We start from the raw sequence: 18,638 nt of genomic DNA, 5'->3' as shown, positions 1-18,638 counted from the left end.
TGGACCTGTCTTGCAGTAAAATTTGTTTCTGTTTGTATGTTTTCGCGGGCTTTGAGGTTGCACTCGGAAAGCTGCAACTGAGGCACATTGCTCGTGGCCTTGTAGTCTTGCTGGTATTCACCTATCCAGCAGCTTTCACATTTCCCATTCATACAGCGGTCTCTTGCCAATGCCAGTCTCAAAGCTGAGAATAGCAGTGGTGACCGTCTTCCTAAATAAGCCATAAATAACATAACAACAGGCATGAGTCCACACTGTTCTCTTCCCTTAGTGTCTCAATGTACGACTTATGCGAAGGTATTGTGCTTTGTACTTCGTAGTAAAGTAGTGGGTTTGGTCCAGTGTTGTTATGTGTTTCGGGAAATCGGAAACAAAACAGATGCAAGCAATAATGATGATATAATTAATTCATTGTCATAGTATCCTTTTTCGAGAAGAAATAATATTGGAAGAAAGAAAGTTTTAAATAAAGACAGAACCTACGCCATCACTGACAATTTATCAGAAAGATAATCTTAAAATTCGAGCTTTCAATGCATCTTGGTATGGGCAGCATAAAATGGTTGAGTGGTAATGTTGTGCGAAATAAACTTTTCTGTTGGCCGTGCTTGATGCTATCGAAGAAAATAAGTGTTGCCTACTGAGAACTTCAGCGACCTGAAAAATATTTCAAGGAAAAATTCAAAATATGCTTCTTCAGCTGAGCATAATATGCATTGCTTTATTACATTGAAACTGTTACTGAAACAAACTCACAGCATAGTTCTCGTGACCAATTTTTTAGTAAAATTATTATTCATTAATAATAATAATAATAATAATAATAATAATAATAATAATACTGACAATAATAATCGATATTATCAATAATAAACATTTTATATGGGTAGTAGCCTATTTAAACTGATCACATCAGTCCTCACCAGCTGCTACTGATGTGTATCTAATGGCTATCCACTTCACTTGCGTGATTTGGGTTCCACATATTGTGGGCAGATGGCAGGACTATGAACTATTTCCAAGTTGCACACCACTTCAGCTGGTCACACACTGCGTGGTGTGTATCTGTGGAGAGTTACGTCGTGTAATAAGGTGAGTGTATATATAAATGTTCGTATAAGTGTATTGTATGAAATGGGTGAGGTTGATGATGATGAAGATGAGGAAGAGAGAAAGGGAAACCCGGTTCAGCATGTAGCCTACTCTTATTGAATAGCACTAAGGGGGCCGCCAGCTTAACATCCCCGTCTAACGGAGGAATCACTATCAACAGTGACGTGGGGGTCAGAAGTAAAGGGGTATACTTAAGTGCACTTAAGTTATTTGTGAGAAAATATAGTTGAAAGTATTTAAGATTTATTAAATTTCGTGAAATTTTTTATTTCAGTTTTAGTGTGTGGTGTTGTTAAGAGATGTATCCCTTTGCCACTAAAATTTTAAATGTTTTAGATTACCCTGGATGCATTTAACTCATGTTCTTAGAAATGTCACATGTATCCCTTTGCTTCTAACCCCCTCATATGCCTTCTCTACATATGCCCTGCGGAGAGATTTGGGATTTAACCCAGACATATTGATGCACAATCTAGTGTGATTAGAAGTTATGCTCTGTTACCTCTCCTATTCCTAAGTAGAAATTTTACACAAAAATGTTTGACCCTGCAGGGAGTCGAACCCAGGCCGGCTAGTCTGATCTTGTTAAAATTAACCTGTCCAATCGTAATATGTTATATCAGTCAGCTTTATAATCAAATTAGCTATTACTTTCTGATCTAAATTTGTTTAACATAATTACTTAAGTAAATATTAATTTTTTGCTTCTACAGAATATATCTGGTATGGTAACAATGGTTATTAGAGGAGAAAAATTTGCTCCAGCGCCGAGGATCGAACCTGGGTCCTTGGTTCTATATGCCGAGTGCTCTAACCACTGAGCTACGCCGAAGTTCAATCCACAGCACTGGATCTTATCCTCCTCCTCTAGTGGTTTTCCCTTTGTGGCCTTACTCCATGTTCGACATAGTCTGTGTTGATATATTAAGTCACCTGCCATTATAATACAAGGAGCGCACTCAATTGAGTGATTTGATGGTCGGGATTCCACAGTATATTATATTAAGCACTGTTGGGCGAAGAATCTAAGATTAATTTTTTGGTCCTATAGAATATATCTGGTATGGTAACAATGGTTTATTAGAGGAGAAAAATTTGCTCTGGCTCCAGGGATCGAACCCGGGTTCTTGGTTCTATGTGCCAAGCATTCTAACCACTGAGCTACGCCCGAGTTTAACCCACAGCACCAGATCGAATCTCCCTCCTCCAGTGATTTTTGTCTCCATTATCTGCTTACTTGATTAATAATAATAATAATAATAATAATAATAATAATAATAACAACAACAATAATAACAACAGTTATAATAATGACAGTGTCTATGAATTTGTCGCGAATGTTTTAATCAAGTGTCACATCTGATTGCAATTATATTTATTTTTTTTTATAAAGATTATATGTGTTTATCAATTATTATAAATTATTATGGAACATGATCTTTGGTCAGTATAGGTCTATGTAATAATTTATTTATATTCTATTCAATGCCTGCTCAAACACAGTCATGCATCTGATGGCTGCTTATACTGCCTGCTCATTCAATGGTCAAACATGTAACATGAATAGGAAAAAATTGTTGCTAGATGGCAGCTTCTAACTGCCAGTGAAGTAGCTTTGGATATAGGTCCTATGCTTTATGTTTGTAGTATATGATTAAAATATTACTTATATTTGTTATATATGATTAAAATATTACTCGGTTGCGTGACTAATAGCTTCTTCTCCCTCTTCGTTAATCCAATATATTCTCTGCTCTTGAAATAACAAGAAAACCGGAAAACTTTTTGTGTGAAAATTCCCTACATTACTAAGCAGAGGTTTCACGAATTTATCCATTTATCTACAACAGTTTCTGACACAAGTTTCTGATGGTTATTATTCCTAACACACTTCAGTGTGCCACACTGGCACAAAATAGAACGGTTTTTTCCTCCCCCCCTCCCTAGTTTGGAGCAGACATACGGATGAACGTAGTATATTTTTTGGTGCTTCCACCTACCACTTCAGCGAAAGTATTGTTAGAATGGCCTTATGAGCAAGCATTACAAGCAGGCGGTGATCCTTTCAAATTATTTATCAAAATCAACGAAAGTAATGTGTGTCTCATTGCAAATAATTTAATTTTGACATTCCTTCTATAACTGTATTATATATAATTATTTTTTAATTTGATTGCTCATGTTTTTTTTTTAATAATTGTTTTCTTCTCTTTTTTCTTTAATAGTTTACCCATTTTATGTTCTTTTACAATGTTATTTAGGGTTTCAAGGAGTAGTGAACTGCATTCCATAACCTCTCCTACTCCATCCTCATCTTCCTGTGTTGTAACCTGTTTTTTGCAAACGAGGCTCTGGGGAGGAAAAATGAGGAAATGCCATTTCAGCATGCTGACCTGTCATGGTATGCATAAACGTCCCCTAAATGTTATTTATTATTTGAGGACCTCGCCGTCCTCTATTGAAAATTGTGTATTCTATGACTTTGTGTAGTCACACGTAAATGCTATTAATGGGCATGTATGTCTAAAATGCAGGTAGAATTGAATATTGTGTATTCCATGACTTTTTGTAGTTATCACCTAAATACTGTTAATGGACATGTATGTCTAAAATGCAGGTAGATTTGAATACTATGTATTCCATGACTATAATACTATGTATTCCATGACTGTGCAGTCATCACATAAATATTATTAATGGACATATATGTCTAAAATGCGGGTAGATTTGAATACTATGTATTCCATGACTGTGCAGTCATCGTATAAATATTGTTAATGGACATGTATGTCTAAAATTCAAGCAGTAGGCCATTGATGATACGAAGGAGGAGAGTTGGGCTGGAACTGTGGATAGGATTCTGGCATAGCTCAGTTGGTTAAGAGCAATCAGCGCGTCAAGCTGAGGGGTCCTGGGTTCGATTCCCAGTGGCGGAACTAATTTTTCTCCATTAATAATATTTACGTGATGACTGCACAAAGTCATGGAATATACAATATCCAATAGAGGACGGCGAGGCCCTCAAATGAGAATGTATATGTGTGTTAACAGTGATCTAAAACTGTTGTTGAAAATGGCCATAAAGTCATTGAAATATGTGCTCCTGTATATATGACATGTATGTCTAAAATGCAGGTAAAAGGCCATTGATAATTAATATTAAGGAGGAGAGTTCGGCCAGTGCTGTGAATCGGATCTTGGTGTAGCTCAGTTGGTTAAGAGAACTCAGCATGCCAAACTGAGGGGTCCTAGGTTTGATTCACAGTGCTGGAACGAATTTTTCTCCATTAATAGTCCTCTAAATGGTTAAGAGGGGATATGGTCAATGAAGCTGTCTGACAGTTTTCCCAGCTAGGTCATATGGACCCCCTAACCAATAGCAGCTGTGGTCCTCCAAACAGTTTGGGGGTTGCGTCCAGGTTTATAACTGCCATAACAAAAAAGTATCATGCCTATCATGTCATTAAAATGGTTACCTTCTTGCTACATCACTCCTATATTGGAGAAAGTTAATGGCGTTGTTAACACCAACAACAAAGTTATTTAGACCGTGGAATATCCTTCATCGTCTTTATTTTTTAGCTAGAATAATAAGAACCATACAAAATAACTATTTTACTGTTACAAGTCTACGTGCTGTGTTGATGCCTCTTTGTGTATTGTTTAAAATACATATTCTCACGATGTCATGTAAATATTATAAAAAAAAAACTTTTCTTGTGAAATTGTTGCAAATGTTTGGTCATCTGGAGCTCCTCCATTCATCATGTTGCATCCTAGTGACAGTGAATGAATTAGTTGCCCTCTAAGTCATGACTGCGTAGTAGATCTTATCTATTATATACTTAACTTCATTGTACAATACCATTTTGGTAAGGAATATACAATAGTTGCACTACTGATTCTTGTATAAGGAGTATGAAAAATTGAGCTTAGGGCAGAGGGGGTAGTATAACTCCACATCACTTTCTATCACCATAGATTGTGAATAAATATTTATGAGTGGAGAGAAAGTATGTTTGACTGAAGATAGTGGAAAATTCAGTTGTTGAAATATAGAAATTAATGATGTGAATGAACACTATCTGTATTAACAAATTGTTTTGTATTAATAAAATGTAAATTCAAAACAAGATAATTATCAGTAAAACCAAACTTGTATGACAAGGATAGAAGTCAATAATTTCAAGGAAAAAATTGTTCTGAGGCTGGGTATCGAACCCAGGATCTTTGGCTGAGCGCACCAACGCTCTACCGACTGAGCTACCCAGGAACTGAGCCAGACACTGGCTCAATTTTTCCCTTTATATCTACATATCTCAAGTGGGCTGACAGGCTGTTAAAGACCCAAGATTGAGTGCACACAAACTATGTGTGACTTGAATTGTGGTTTCTTGTTAACAAACAGTGATGTACAATTCAAGTCACACAGAGTTTGTGTGCACTCATTGTTGGGTCTTTGACGGGCTGTCAACCCACTTGTACGAGGATATAAAGGGAAAAATTGAGCCAGTGTCTGTTACATTTCCTCGGTAGCTCAGTCGGTAGAGCATTGGTACGCTCAGCCAAAGGTCCCAGGTTCAATACCCAGTCCTGGAACAATTTTTCCCTTGAAATTATTCAAATCAGCATCACAGGGAGCTATACCTGAAAGCCAGATTTGCAAGGATAGAGGTGATGTAAATTTTCCTGTCACTTGTGGAAGAGTACAGTTAGTCTCCAAAGAGCCTTTTTCTCAAATAATCACATTGGTAAGTTGCTTTTCTTGGATGTACTTAGATGTGTTTGTGTCTATGTATTATATATATATATATATGTATGTATGTATGTATGTATGTATGTATGTATGTATGTATGTATGTATGTATGTAGTGCGTACGCGACTTTGCTTGGATGTGATTTATATATATATATATATATATATATATATATATATCTTCAGATATATTTTTCACTTTGCAGTCTTAGATTAATTTTACAATTGTTTATTTATTTCAGTACATATGTTTGAAACCATGTACACGAGACAATGTGGACTGCATCAATAACCATAAGTGTTCAAGACGATGCTATGAAGAATGTATGAAGTGCAACATTAAAGTGGAGAAATTGTTGCCTAAATGTGGGCACACACAAACCATGAATTGTAGTACAAAACCTGAGGAATTTAGTTGCAAGATACTCTGCACAAAAGAATTATCTTGTGGTCATAAGTGTCCCTTGACTTGTGGTGAAGAATGTGGAGGTTGCAAAGTCTTGGTGCCTAAAGTTATCCCTGAATGTGGTCATGAGGTAATTATACAACATTTAAGTCTGGGAAAATAATTTTAGTATAATACGTTTGGCTTCCTAATAGGCAACTAGGCTTGGTATTATACTTTACAACAAAACTAGCCCGTAATTTACTACTACCTAATCTTTCATTTAACAATAACTACTGTGTGTTTGTCTTCATGTGTGCGCGACCAATGTGTACTCGGTTCCTTTTTTTTTTAATCATTATCGAGGAATGTTGACACTGATATTATTTTAACCTGGAGTGGTCGCTGTACGAGATTTTCTCTCGCACTTTTTTTTTTTTACAGTACATTTCTTTAGTGACAGTCACATGAGAGAGTTCATCTCTCGTCTAGCTGACTTTTTAACTTTGGTAAATAATTTGGTAGTTTTAAAAGTTAGACCTTTAACGTAGTTTGGTTGTAATGACAGTTTAATTACGCCCATACGTCAAATGTGAGATTTTCTCTCACTATGTTACTAATGACAATACGTTAATGATGTGGTGAGGAGAAGAGGGAAGGAAATCCGAGAAATAAGAAGATTGGCATTGGACCGGGAGAGATATAAGAAATGGGTGGAGGACCCGACGCTGCAAGGCATAAGGGATAGAAGAAGCAGAAGAAGAAGAAGAAGTTACTAATGGCATTACTATTTTTTGCTGTCAGTTGCTGAAAGTGCCAGGCCTTTCTTCTTGCTATAGGCCTATCTGCAGAAGGTCGATTGTCTTCTTGGTGTGTTTATAATCTAGATAGTGGTGAGTAATCCGCAGGACCCATTGGTATATTTGTTGTGGCCTGGTAGTGTCAATCTAAAAATTAAATAGTAAAAGTTTATGCAAATTACACTTAATAATAATAATAATAATAATAATAATAATAATATCGGTAATAACAATTTCATAATAAATAAATCGAATTGATTTAATTAATTTTTAATGAGTTAGAAAATTCATAATTATTTTGACATTATTCAAAATCATGCAGAATAAAGGTAGCTATGCCGTAGTGATGAAAATAAATTCTGTGAGAGAAATTCTCACACATGACCACTCACTTGAGTTTTATTAGCGACCTATAACAGGTTAATAAATTGCGCTATTAAATAAAAACATTTTATGAGGAATTTCATGATGGGTGTGTTTTAAGTTAATAACTGCTTTTTTTTATGAATAGACCAAATAATTCAAAATTTTGCTTTTTGTTGCCTTTCTAGCACTGTTTCTTATAATCATGGAAAAATATTTTTTTTTTTATCCCATGGCGAGTACTTCTTCATTCACCCAAGCAACCTCATCTATGAGCGGACATTGTTAGGCTACTGTGGTTTTCTCGAAATACTCATTTTGAGTGTCGTCTACTCATCCGAGAGTTTCGTTAGAAGTTGATGTATTAGTCATTGCTTTAGACATCGAGGTTATGCTGCAGGTGGGTTCTTCTGACATAGGAAATTTCAGAGAGTTCGATGTAGGCTGACAATGTTTTGCTGTATCCAGTTTTGTTCATCCAACTTTGATGTTACTTCAACATTTCCAAGATCACTATTATAAATCAAAAGTTCAGACCTTTCTCTGGGAGGCTGCATGATGTAGAACTATAGTCAGGCAACAAATGTTTTAAAGTGCGCAGAAACCAAGTGCTCCTGCCAATCAAACAAGAATTGAGGATAAATTAATTGGTGTGAATCTATCTGCTCATATGAAGTTCTGGTACTAGTACAGTTTAATCTAAATAATTTAATATAGCATTGGTTTATTTCTACAGTGTTTGTGTATTTTAGGGTACCGTATTCTTAAAGTGTAAAATAGCCTACCTCTTTGTCACACCTCTCTTTATCAATAATTTGTGGTTGTGGAAGAATGACATCATTCACGATGCAAGAACAGAAGTGCTATGTTTTGTCTGTTGCCTCACTATACCAGGCAGTGCCTCTTCAGCAGGATTCGTGATAAGCGAAGAAGCATTTTCAGCTTTTGAAATCTGTGTTGCATAATCAGCATTGCAATTATAAAGTGACAGCAGGCCATCCATTATAGCACGTATCAAAACTTTCACTTCATTCAGAAATTTGTTTTCAATTGAACTGTATGGGCCTTCTCCTGTTTTCAGTCTCTCTACTTTTGATGCATCTGTTTTCAGGTTCTCCCATTTCGTCTTCAATGTTGTCCGTGGTCTGGCTACAAGATTTCTTGCATTAATCTTTCAATTTGTTGCCATTCCTTCTTTCTTTGTTTTACTGTTTGGCCATCACTTCTCTTATCTATTATTTTAATATGATTTCCAGTAATATGCTTTTTAGTTCCTGAAAAGTTTGTAGGCCTACTTCGTTTTTATTCTCCCCCCTCTATGTTAAGACAGTGTTATACGTTGTATGTTTGCATGACCTCTGTTGCTAATATGACAGTTAAAAGAAACCACCTCATAATTTGAAAATAGCTGTAATTTAAGGTAATTTAGTTAGAAAAATAGCTAAATAGTATATTTCAATAAAAAATATAAAACATTCTTTTCAGCTAAATAAATATTTCAAAAGACTTGATTTAGTTGCACAATAAATTACTTGGAAAAACTATATGACAGAATATGAATATCTATTTCTAAACACACACCATGGTCTTTCGAAATATGTTCTTTTACTATGACTATTACACTCTTACTACGTCATACTACTTTTGACCAATAAAACGGTGCGAAAGGACGTATTTCAACCAATCATGGCTGCTTATCGCACAATTTTATCGCGTCCCTAGCATTTGTTTAATTTTATCGCGTCCCTAGCATTTGTTTAATTTTATCGTGTCCCTAGCATTTGTTTCTTTGTTTGCCAACATTTGAAACTGCGCTGGTCTGGACGTCAAAAATATATATAAAATTACAAATCACTCCAGTCGATGCACAGCAGTTTCAAATATGACTCGCATTGGCATTCAAGAACAAGAATTAATAAAAATCACTGATCATACCTATGCATCTTCTGAAATCCGATTTACAAATAAATGAAGAGCACCATTCGGAAATCCTGAATAAGTTGAATACACCATGTAGGCCTAAATCAACGAGTTCCACTTCTATTACGCACACGTCCAATATAACATCAATTGAACCACCAACCACATTCAAATTTGAAAATTGTACATTTAATAATTATTCCTTTTAAAATTATTCATGTTTATTTTTTATGTCATCGTCGTTAATTAAAACTTTTCTAACACTTGTGTATATTAGTTAGGTTATGTTATAGCTTCTGCTATATGATATTATGGATAGTCACGTATCAGAGATTGTTTAATATTAAGATTTATTGAAAATCATCTGTCAAGTGACGTTGATTACTGGGATTCAGATAATTGAAGTGGAATGTTGCATTTTAATAAAAATGAAACTGAATCAACAAAGCCTTCTTGACTAGTAACATTGCCATCGTGTATAATAGATCGAGAACTTCTCGACGAGAAGGCATTGCTCACTACTGGCATCTAGCATGCATCTAGCGTAATATTTGTAATGTTGAGATGGTGCAATAATACATTTGAAGACAGTAGTTGTATTTTCGTAAGTCAATTAATATTTTATTGTATTGGAGTACTTCGTTACTTCTAATCTTTATATACTTTCTTCTAATCGTGTAATAGTCAATTAAATCCCACTCGAGTTTTGATTTTCTCTAGATAAATCAAAACGTCTAGTGAGATTACTGTTGAAAAAAGAATGCTGTGAAAACTTAAAGAAGCTTTAGCTAACTGACTTTAAATCTACATTACAATGGTGAAATACATACAAACTTAATTGCTTTTAACTGTCCTCTTTAAGTTAAATCATCTGTAGATAAAGAGGCTTTAACAATACATTGGTGAAATTGACCCTAAGTATATTTCCCTAAAGTAGCATTTACCAACATTGTACAGTCATCATTTTACCCAGGCTGGCTTTCATCACCATCATGTTTCCAGGCACACGCTGCTCTCCTGCCAACATGCCAGTCCCCACATGGTTGGCAGAGCAGTGGATGAATAGACAAGGCTAAATTAGTATAATTATTTTGCAAACTAAAATTGTGAACGTGCCTAATATTGCTTACCTTTTCAAAGAAGCTGTTGAAATTGTTCTTGTGCTTCAGTCAAAGAAGCTGTTGAAATTGTTCTCCTTGTGCTTCGAGACAGATGATGTAGCATTATGACAAATAATTTTCTTTCACATATTGCAACTCCACTTGCAAAATGTTGGCTGTTTCTTCTGACTTTTGTGGCAAACGTCTTAATCGAGCATCTATACCATTAAGCATTTCCTGTGTTATAACGTGACATTTCGATTTTTTTTTTCTTTTCCAATGACATTCTTGTAGTTTTGAATTTTTTGACTGTTTTATGAACATTTGTTAGGCGGGTCAACCCCAGGAATTTATAAAGTTACAACAAATGAAAAAAAAAAAAAAAAACTCTTTGTTCTGTACTAAATTTCTGCACCATGACTCATGCACTCACAACCCAACTACCTTGCCTTGTTTGTAGTTGACTTTGAAAATGGTACCAATCGCTACCCATTCATAGCCGTGGAACTGCTCTGTTGAAAGTGAGCCTGGGTATAGTGATTGTTTTGTAGGTGAAGTTAAAAAAATATTGCATCAGACATTAATATTACCTGAAAGAAAAGTAGTATCTGCGTTGCAATTTTCAGATGCAAATTATATTGTAAAGAAGAAGTAAGGAATTTGTGAGAAAAATCCAAATTCATAAACTGTAGGAAGATGGGTTGTTGGCTGTTCTAGATTTTCTTTTTGTGTCATTCTCAGCTCTCTCTTATTTTGCTCGTTGGATTCCAGGTAAAAACACAGTGCAGCAAGGAAGCAGTTAGAAAACAGTGTAAATCATCAAAGTGTGAAAGTCTCCTTGCTTGTGGACACAACTGTAAGGAACGCTGTTCTGAACCATGCACCAGTCAATGTGAAGAAATGGTGAACCATAAAATAGCTTCAGATTGTGGTCACATATTCAAAATACCGTGCTTTAGTTTAAAAGAATGTGAGTAGATGAGAGAAAGAAGCCATTTCTATTGTTACTGGTAGTATTAATATTTTCCCATGAAATACATTTACAGTGAACTTACATAAAAAATATTTGGTCTGTTACAAAATAATTATAACGAAAAAGATTTTTTTGTAAAATATTGATTATATTTTTCTCATTTATTAAAAATATTCTTAAATTATCGTAAAATATATCATGTCTGAATATACTATGGTGATGTCTGACTATACTTGTTTTTTTGAAAGATAGGACATGGCAGGAGCGTTGCGATCGAAAAAACAACTGAATGTCACATAGCGTGGTAGGCCTGTTGCTATGGTAACAACGATTGAGTTGCCAAACTTACCGTTCCCACGTGGCGAGTACTTAATCGCTGTCTTGGCGACATTTATTGTGCACACAATGTTAGCATTGATATGTTTCCTCTTTTTTTCTCTGTCGATTTTTGCATTGTTGCAGATGACACCAGTGTGATTATCTCAAGTAAACCATATGATCACTTTATGAACACTTCTAATAGTGTTAACTCGAATGGTTTAGTGCAAATAAATAGCATTTAATAGTTTTGTTGCATTTCTACCTCGAGGCTAGGAGAGGTGGCAGTGCATAACTTCTAATCACTAATTTGTGCACCAATATGCCTGGGTTAAATTCCAAATCTCTTTGCAGTGCATATATAGAAAAGACATTATGTCACTGTTGATAGTGATTAGTCCATTGGACAAGGATGTTAAACCTGGTGGCTCCTTTTGTGCTATTCAACAGGAGTAGACTATGTGTCGGCACTGGGTTTCCCCTTCTCTCTTCCTCGCCTTCAATCATCCTCCTCTCCCATTCCCTACACTGCACTTACACGAACACTTACACATATACTCACTAGTACACGATCACAACTTCCACAGATACATATCATGGATAGCATGGCCTGCCGAAGTGGTGTGCAACTTGACATTGGGTCATAGTTAAGCCATCTGTCCGCAATATGCGGAAGCCAATTCACACAAGTGAAGTGGGTAGACATTAAATACACACACACATCAAGTTTTGAGACAAATGGCTTCTATACAATTTTATTAATTTAATCGAATTAACTTTAGATTATCATGCATCTGAAAGTGTTTTTCAGTTCACCAGGTTTACTTAATTTTGTAAAATAATTTAATATCAAGCATTACTAAAAATGTAATCCACGTCTATGTTTTATGATCGCAGATTCATAACTTAATTCGTAAATGTGTGCATGTATAAATAAATGTAAGAAACTTGCGTAACAAAAATCGTGGTTGCTTCTAAAACCAAAGTTCCTGGACTCATTTCTTACTGATGGTGATGGATTTTTAGGCGGAAAAAAAATGTAGTTTCGCATCAGACGAAAAGGTAAACCCGTTAGCCACATTTAGTAGATTTACTGCATGTAAAAGTAACTTTATGAAAAAATAAATGAAGATAAACGTCCAAGCCTTACCATTATTCTGTTCTAAAGCACCAGATTGAGAATAGATATAATGTATCAGTTCAAAATCTCGATGCTGTAAGTTTTCTACATGTAGTAACGCCTGTACATACCGATATGCAGGGTATTTCTAAATTAGACCTACAAACTTTGGGATCAGATAAATAAACTTCTTTCACACAGTTTTTGTTAAGGAACCCACGGGCTGCGATACTTCCATTTAGAGCAAGAGGGGTTTATGTCATTACAGAGTTTGATCGTACAGGGAGGGATTGAAGTAATTAGTTACGTGAAAAAGTGAATAAACAAATCATTAACGTTACAGGTACAATTTACTGACCCAAACATACAGAAAAACACAAACAAAACAAACCGAATGTAAAGGGAAAACACAAACCAATGTTAAATTACAGGGATGGATTCATTGCTTTACTGTCTCATCACTACAACAAATGCTGGAACACATGTCCATCGACTTCCAGACAAGTATTGCATCGACATACCATACTTTGTCGTACCCTTTCAAAGATTCCAGGCATTTCCCTGATTTCAGCTACTGCGCAGACAGTGCTTGTTGATCTTCTTTAGAGTCATCAGGGGTTTCATAAACCATAGGTAGCATTCAAATTGGGTCAATGCATGATACCGAGCTCAGGGAATAAATAAACTAGGTTGAAGAATGATACTGCGCTGACGGAGTAAACAAACTGGGTGGTAGCATTAAATCCCTCTTGCACTGAAACGAAATGTCCGAGCCCATGGGTTTCTTAACGAAAAATGTTTGAAAGAAGGTTATCTATCTGATCCAAAAGTTCGTCGGTCTAATTTAGAAAAACACTGTATAGTACATGTGCCAGGAACGCAAATTGAAATTGGCCATTGAACCAAGTTCAATTAAAATTGTTAATGAATAAATTTTTGTTATCAAGTGATTTGTATTGAACACCAAATAGCCAACCAACATCAAATTGCAGTCGAGGTTATGTACAAATTAGGATTGTTAATATATTAGCATTAAAATAATTACCACGTTCAAAATTAGTGGAAATAACTTGTTTTCTGTATTGAGTGTCATATCAAGCCTAATTATTTAGTTAATTCAATATATATATATATATATATATATATATATATGACATGAGGACCACCACAGTGGTCTTGCGGCTAAAGCACTGGACTTATAATCCTGTGATCCCGATTCGATCCCCGATGTACCCCTGATTTATAACTTGTGTTGGGCAAGCCTGTAGTCCAGGTAACACAGTTTTCTCCGGGAAGTTCCTGTTTCCCTGTGATATCCCAACAAATCTCCATTATCATCTCATCATGGGTGTAGTGTAGACCAGCCTCCTATGGCGCTCCCTGGGCAATGATTCTGTTGGTAAATTGGTCTACATAACTGGCTTCATATGGGTGACTGATGTAAGTCAAGTACCTGCCAGTGGTTAAATATATTATATGAAATGATTGGATAACATATTCTTTAGATAATCATTTCTTTGAAACAAAAGCACTTACTGTTTTACAGGTGAAAATGTTGAACGACTGCAAAGGTACTGTAATGTTCCATGTGATACAGTGCTTGAATGTGGGCATCAGTGTTCTGGCACGTGTTACGGATGCTATCAAGGACGTGTACATATGGAGTGTATTATGCCATGTGGTAAGCCACTTGTTTGTGGTCACAGGTATGTCTAAAAATTGGAATCTTGATTTGTTAGAATAATTATTATTGCCATATATACAACGGAAGTTGATGATCAGTGGTTAACTGCTAATATCTTTGATATTTATTGACATAAAATATTGAATAATCCATTATTCTTTTTTTTGTGTGTGTGTGTGTGTGTGTGTGTGTGTGTGTGTGTGCGTGTGTGTGCGTGCGTGATTTTTGCACTGTATTGTTCACCACTCTAGAGTAATGGTTAGCATGTCTGACTGTAAAACAGTGGATCCAGGTTGAAATTCTGGTTGATACAAGTTACCTGGTTGGTCATTCCCTCTCCACCCCCAGAAATTTTCCCTCAATCAATTGAAGCAGAATTGCTGGGTAACTTTTGGCCTTGGATCTCGGACACATTTCGCTATCATTTAGTCATATTCGTCATCATTACCATAGCCCAGGTTAAGTTTATGGTGCAGCATGCTGTAGGCCCTACACAGACAAGAGCGCGACCATTATGCAACATACATGAAATATATACTTGACAAAACAGAAGTGGTAAACACAGTAAGCCTCAGGCCGCATTGCAAGCCTTTGGGCCTCTCCGTTAACACACACAAAAAACACAGTATTTCATGTTGGTTGTTTATGCTCTGCTTGTTGGAGGACTTCCATTTGTCATCTTGCATCGCATAAATATGAAGTTATATCACTTTCAAATGCAAGTACACTTAAGGAGGTAACTTCTGTTAATCATAGAATCTGGTTCATTGCATTGTATAATTAATTTCGATGAATGGAATGAAAATTTGTGTTAATTTGCATGACCATTGTGTCTCTTTTGGCCAAGAAATCTTCCTTTTCATTGGCTTGTATGTCGCAATATGAGGTAATCCATTAAAAGGTAATCCTCCTTTGATGAAAGTTCTGTAAATGTTTCATACATTAATATATTTCAGAAACTAGTCTACTTGTGTCCTGCGCCATGGCGTCATGGTCTAAGGCATCCTGCCTGGGACTCGCGTTACGAAATGCGTGCTGGTTCGAGTCCTCATGGAGGAAGAAATTTTCTGGGGGGCTCATTGTGCTAACCACACGATACCTCCATTCTGGTTGGATGATCGTCCAACTTTGTTTCGGCATGTGGCCGTGAGGCCAGCAACCGACTGGTCGGTCTTGGCCCCTCATGGGCTGTAGCGCCACGGATTATTATTATTATTATTATTATTATTATTATTATTATTATTATATTATTTATAAACTAGTCTGCTTGTTTTGCCAGCAACTAGGCTACATTTCTTGTATGGCAGGCTTAGAATCACAGCTTTGCAAAAAGAATTAAAATGGCTTAATAGTCTTTTCAAGACACAATAAATAGCTTTCAGTTTTTAGTCGAAATAAGTTGAGTTTGTGCCAAGAATAAGTATGAACAAAATAATTTGTTAAAAATTCCTGCACCTACTTTGCAGTTATTTTTCATATGGAACCCATTAGTGTAGATGTGAACCCACTTGGTTTCCGGGTACCTTATACTTCATTTCATTTGATTTATTGTATTCCATAGATCTTACATCAGCATTGTAGCTTTGAAAAGTCAAAAGTTATTCTTAAAAATATACAGTACCGGTATGTAACAAGCAGATTAATTCAGTTTCTAAGCATAAATAATTCACCATTTGAGTGGAAGGTACAGTATGTGTAGGCAGAAATTTTGTTAATTCTGTTCTTTTCTCTTGACCCTTCAAAGCTTTAAGAAAATTAGACAGTACACTGAAGATAGTAATATAAGAATAGTGAACTCCTTTTTATAACAGCAACAGAGGGTAAATGGAGATTTGATTTGTGTCTTGTATTAAAATTATGAATGTTTTATTAGTACTGAAATATGTATCTTGGTTTTTAATATAAAACATCATATATGACTGTACTCCCACGAAAAGATCAAGGTTTCTAAACTTTGGAAAATCTTTTTACACAGAGTCAGTTATGCACAGCTATCATCCGCATAGCTTTCTGTTGTAAAACAGAAATATGTCTAGTTTCAGTTGAGTGTGCCAATATATTAATCTATATTCCATTACAGAATGAAAATATGCAGAGTGTGACATGTTAAGGGTGTTAATATAGCCAATAGAAGATAAGGATCTTAATACATAACATGAAGAGCACGATTTAGGAGTAATATAGTCTGTGTGTAATTTCATGTTGTATCTTACCATCATTATACACTTCACTTCCCAAATACTTGAAATTTTCTATTTCCTCTAAATATTTTCCATTTAATTTAATTCTGAGCTTTCATTTTGGTATTCTTACTATTTTCATTGCTACAGTTTTCTCTTCGTGTATTGTTAATCCATGTTCATTTATTACAATATTCCAGAAGCAGAGCGACAAGAATCATGAAAAGGACTTATGACATTGATCACAATAAGGATTACAAGGACCATGATAAGGAAAACGATAAGAACAAAAGTCACGAGGAAGACCATGCCAAAGACAACAAATACCATGATAAAGACCATGATCAAGACAATAAGAAAAATGATAACGGCAATACAATGACAATAAAGACCATGACAGAGACAGGTAGAATCATGATAAGGAGCATGACAAAGACAACAAGGGTCACTATAAGGAAGAGGACAAAGACAAGAACCACTGTAAGGACCACAAAGAGCGCAAAAATAAGGACCAGATAAGGTCCATGACATGGATAATGACAGGATAACGATAAGGACCACAACAGAGACAATATGAACCATGATAAGGATCACAAGGACAAAACAAAGGCAAGAACAATGGCTGGGACCAAAATAAGGACCATGAGGAACATAACAAGGACCATTACAAAGACAAGAATGACCATGATAAGGACTACGACACAGGATAAGAATTACGACATGGTTCATGACAAGCACCACAATAAGGATCATGACAAAGGCAACAAGGACCTTAAGGGCCATAAGTCAAAAAGTACCATGATCAGGACCACAACAAAGACATCAAAAATCGCATAAGAACAATGACAAAGACAACAAGGACCATTATAAGAATCACGGTAACAATAAGGCCATTAACCAAGATAAGTTTCACGACATGACCACAACAAGCACCATTGTCCTGTTGTTGCCCGTTGGTTCTTATGCTTGTTGTGGTCCTTGTCATGAACACAGTCTTGTTCCTTGTCATGATATAGCATTATTTATTGCCACCAGTGTAGCTCAGTCGGCTAAGGTGCTTGCCTGCCAATCTAGAGTTGCTCTTGGCGCAGGTTCGATTCCTGCTTGGACAGATTAGCAGATTATCTGGTTGGTTTTTTCCGAGGTTTTCTCCAATCTTAAGGCAAATGTCAGGTAATCTATGGCGAATCCTCGGCCTCATTTCGTCAAATATCATCTCACTATCATCAATTTCCATTGACGCTCAGTAACCTTATAGTTGATACAGCATTGCTAAATAATCAAGTAAAAAAAAAAACATTGTTTTGTCAGTGTTTCGAAATGACATCTGCCTGCAGTGACACCAAAAGGCTGGATAAATGCTTATGTCTCCACTCGTCATAGTGGGGCATACGGTTAAATTTTAAATGTAATTGTATTTAAAATTAGTTTTAATGCTTGTTGTTTAAAACATTATAAATTCCATTGCTATTATTAAAGAAAGAAATTGCCCATTTACATTGACATCGTAAGATCTAAATAAATATTGTTTGTTAAAATATGTTGGAATATTTTATGATAATGTATTTATTTGTTTTTTATATTATAATTTTTAAATTTGTATTGTCTGTAACCATGAACACTTATCGAATACGAATCTCATTGTGCTCACACTATGCCGCTAATCCTAGGACTCTGTAAAACTCCGTTTTAACGTTATTTGGGGGGGGGGGGAACTCACAGGTGTAGGATTCTAATCAGCTCCTGTCCGCTTAACATACAGAAGGCCCAGTCACCTGAGTCATTGAGAAGAAACGGGTTTTATCCATTATACATACATACATACATACATACGGACTATTCCATATGAAATCGATCAGTAAAAAACCTCGCATTTTTTTATACTGTCATTTTTTCCCTGTTTATACAAGGTGCTGAGGAGAGTGC

General features: G+C 35.7%; 1 protein-coding gene across 6 annotated transcripts in view; it reads left to right on the top strand.

Moving 5' to 3' along the window:
• Positions 1 to 18,638, top strand: part of LOC138698021 (NFX1-type zinc finger-containing protein 1-like) — a 161,305-nt gene that overhangs the window by 80,241 nt on the left and 62,426 nt on the right. For 4 of the 6 annotated variants that reach the window (XR_011331659.1, XM_069823697.1, XM_069823695.1 and 1 more), the window contains 3 exons: positions 6,112 to 6,405; positions 11,209 to 11,407; positions 14,395 to 14,554. Coding sequence is in view for 5 of the 6 variants with exons in the window: in XM_069823697.1 (XP_069679798.1) it covers positions 6,112 to 6,405; positions 11,209 to 11,407; positions 14,395 to 14,554 (653 nt within the window). In the remaining variant the exon portion in view is untranslated. The remainder of the gene's footprint in view (positions 1 to 6,111; positions 6,406 to 11,208; positions 11,408 to 14,394; positions 14,555 to 18,638) is intronic. The other 2 variants (XM_069823698.1, XM_069823699.1) reach the window with 2 other exon arrangements.

Source organism: Periplaneta americana, chromosome 4 (assembly GCF_040183065.1).
Source record: "Periplaneta americana isolate PAMFEO1 chromosome 4, P.americana_PAMFEO1_priV1, whole genome shotgun sequence".
Lineage (NCBI taxonomy): Eukaryota > Metazoa > Arthropoda > Insecta > Blattodea > Blattidae > Periplaneta > Periplaneta americana.
This window is presented reverse-complemented; position numbering and strand designations above follow the sequence as displayed.